The sequence below is a fragment of the Geospiza fortis genome, unplaced genomic scaffold, assembly GCF_000277835.1.
Source record: "Geospiza fortis unplaced genomic scaffold, GeoFor_1.0 scaffold299, whole genome shotgun sequence".
Lineage (NCBI taxonomy): Eukaryota > Metazoa > Chordata > Aves > Passeriformes > Thraupidae > Geospiza > Geospiza fortis.
In genome coordinates this window covers 75770-76340 of record NW_005054549.1, presented here as the reverse complement: position 1 = coordinate 76340, position 571 = coordinate 75770, and the positions used below count along the sequence as shown (strand labels likewise).

The window sequence follows — 571 nt, the reverse complement described above, 5'->3', positions numbered from 1 at the left end:
TCCGGCTGCGATGTGGCTGAGAAGGGCGTGAAGACGCTGACGGCGGCAGCGGTGAGCGGGGCCCAGCCCCTCCTCACCCGGCTGGAGCCCCAGAGTGAGTGCGGGGAGGGGACAGCACCCTACAGGGATGGGGGACCCCAAAACTGGCTTGTGAGGAACCAGGAGAAGGAAGACCTGGTTTCCCATCTCCAGTTTGTATCAGCAATGAATACAGGGCAGGAGGAGCTGGAGGGTTGGAGGGGAAACACCCCACAGGTTTTGGGGTACCCCAAACCCTGCCCTGGCAGAGCTCCTGCAGGGCAGCAGGGTTCTAAACCCACCTCTTTTCCCATCCCCAGTTTCCACCGCCAACAAGTTTGCCTGCAGAGGGCTGGACAAGCTGGAGGAGAAGCTGCCCGTGCTGCAGCAGCGCCCCGAGAGGGTAACGCCACCCGGGGGGCACGGGCAGGCTCCGGGGCTGGCTGAGCCGCGGGGACAAGCTGTCCTGGGGCTGTGCCCTGGCAGGTGGTGGCCGGGACCAGGGAGCTGCTGTCGGGCACGGTGAGCGGGGCCGTGGCCAGGACGCGCTCGG

The 571-nt window shown here is 66.4% G+C and overlaps 1 protein-coding gene across 1 annotated transcript in view; it reads left to right on the top strand.

Annotated features, from left to right (window-relative positions):
* Positions 1 to 571, top strand: part of LOC102045602 (perilipin-4-like) — an 8406-nt gene that overhangs the window by 1567 nt on the left and 6268 nt on the right. The window contains 3 exon segments of the mRNA XM_031064021.1: positions 1 to 94; positions 339 to 431; positions 434 to 566. The exon segment at positions 1 to 94 is cut by the window's left edge and continues 84 nt beyond it. Of these exon segments, the coding sequence (XP_030919881.1) occupies positions 1 to 94; positions 339 to 431; positions 434 to 566 (320 nt within the window).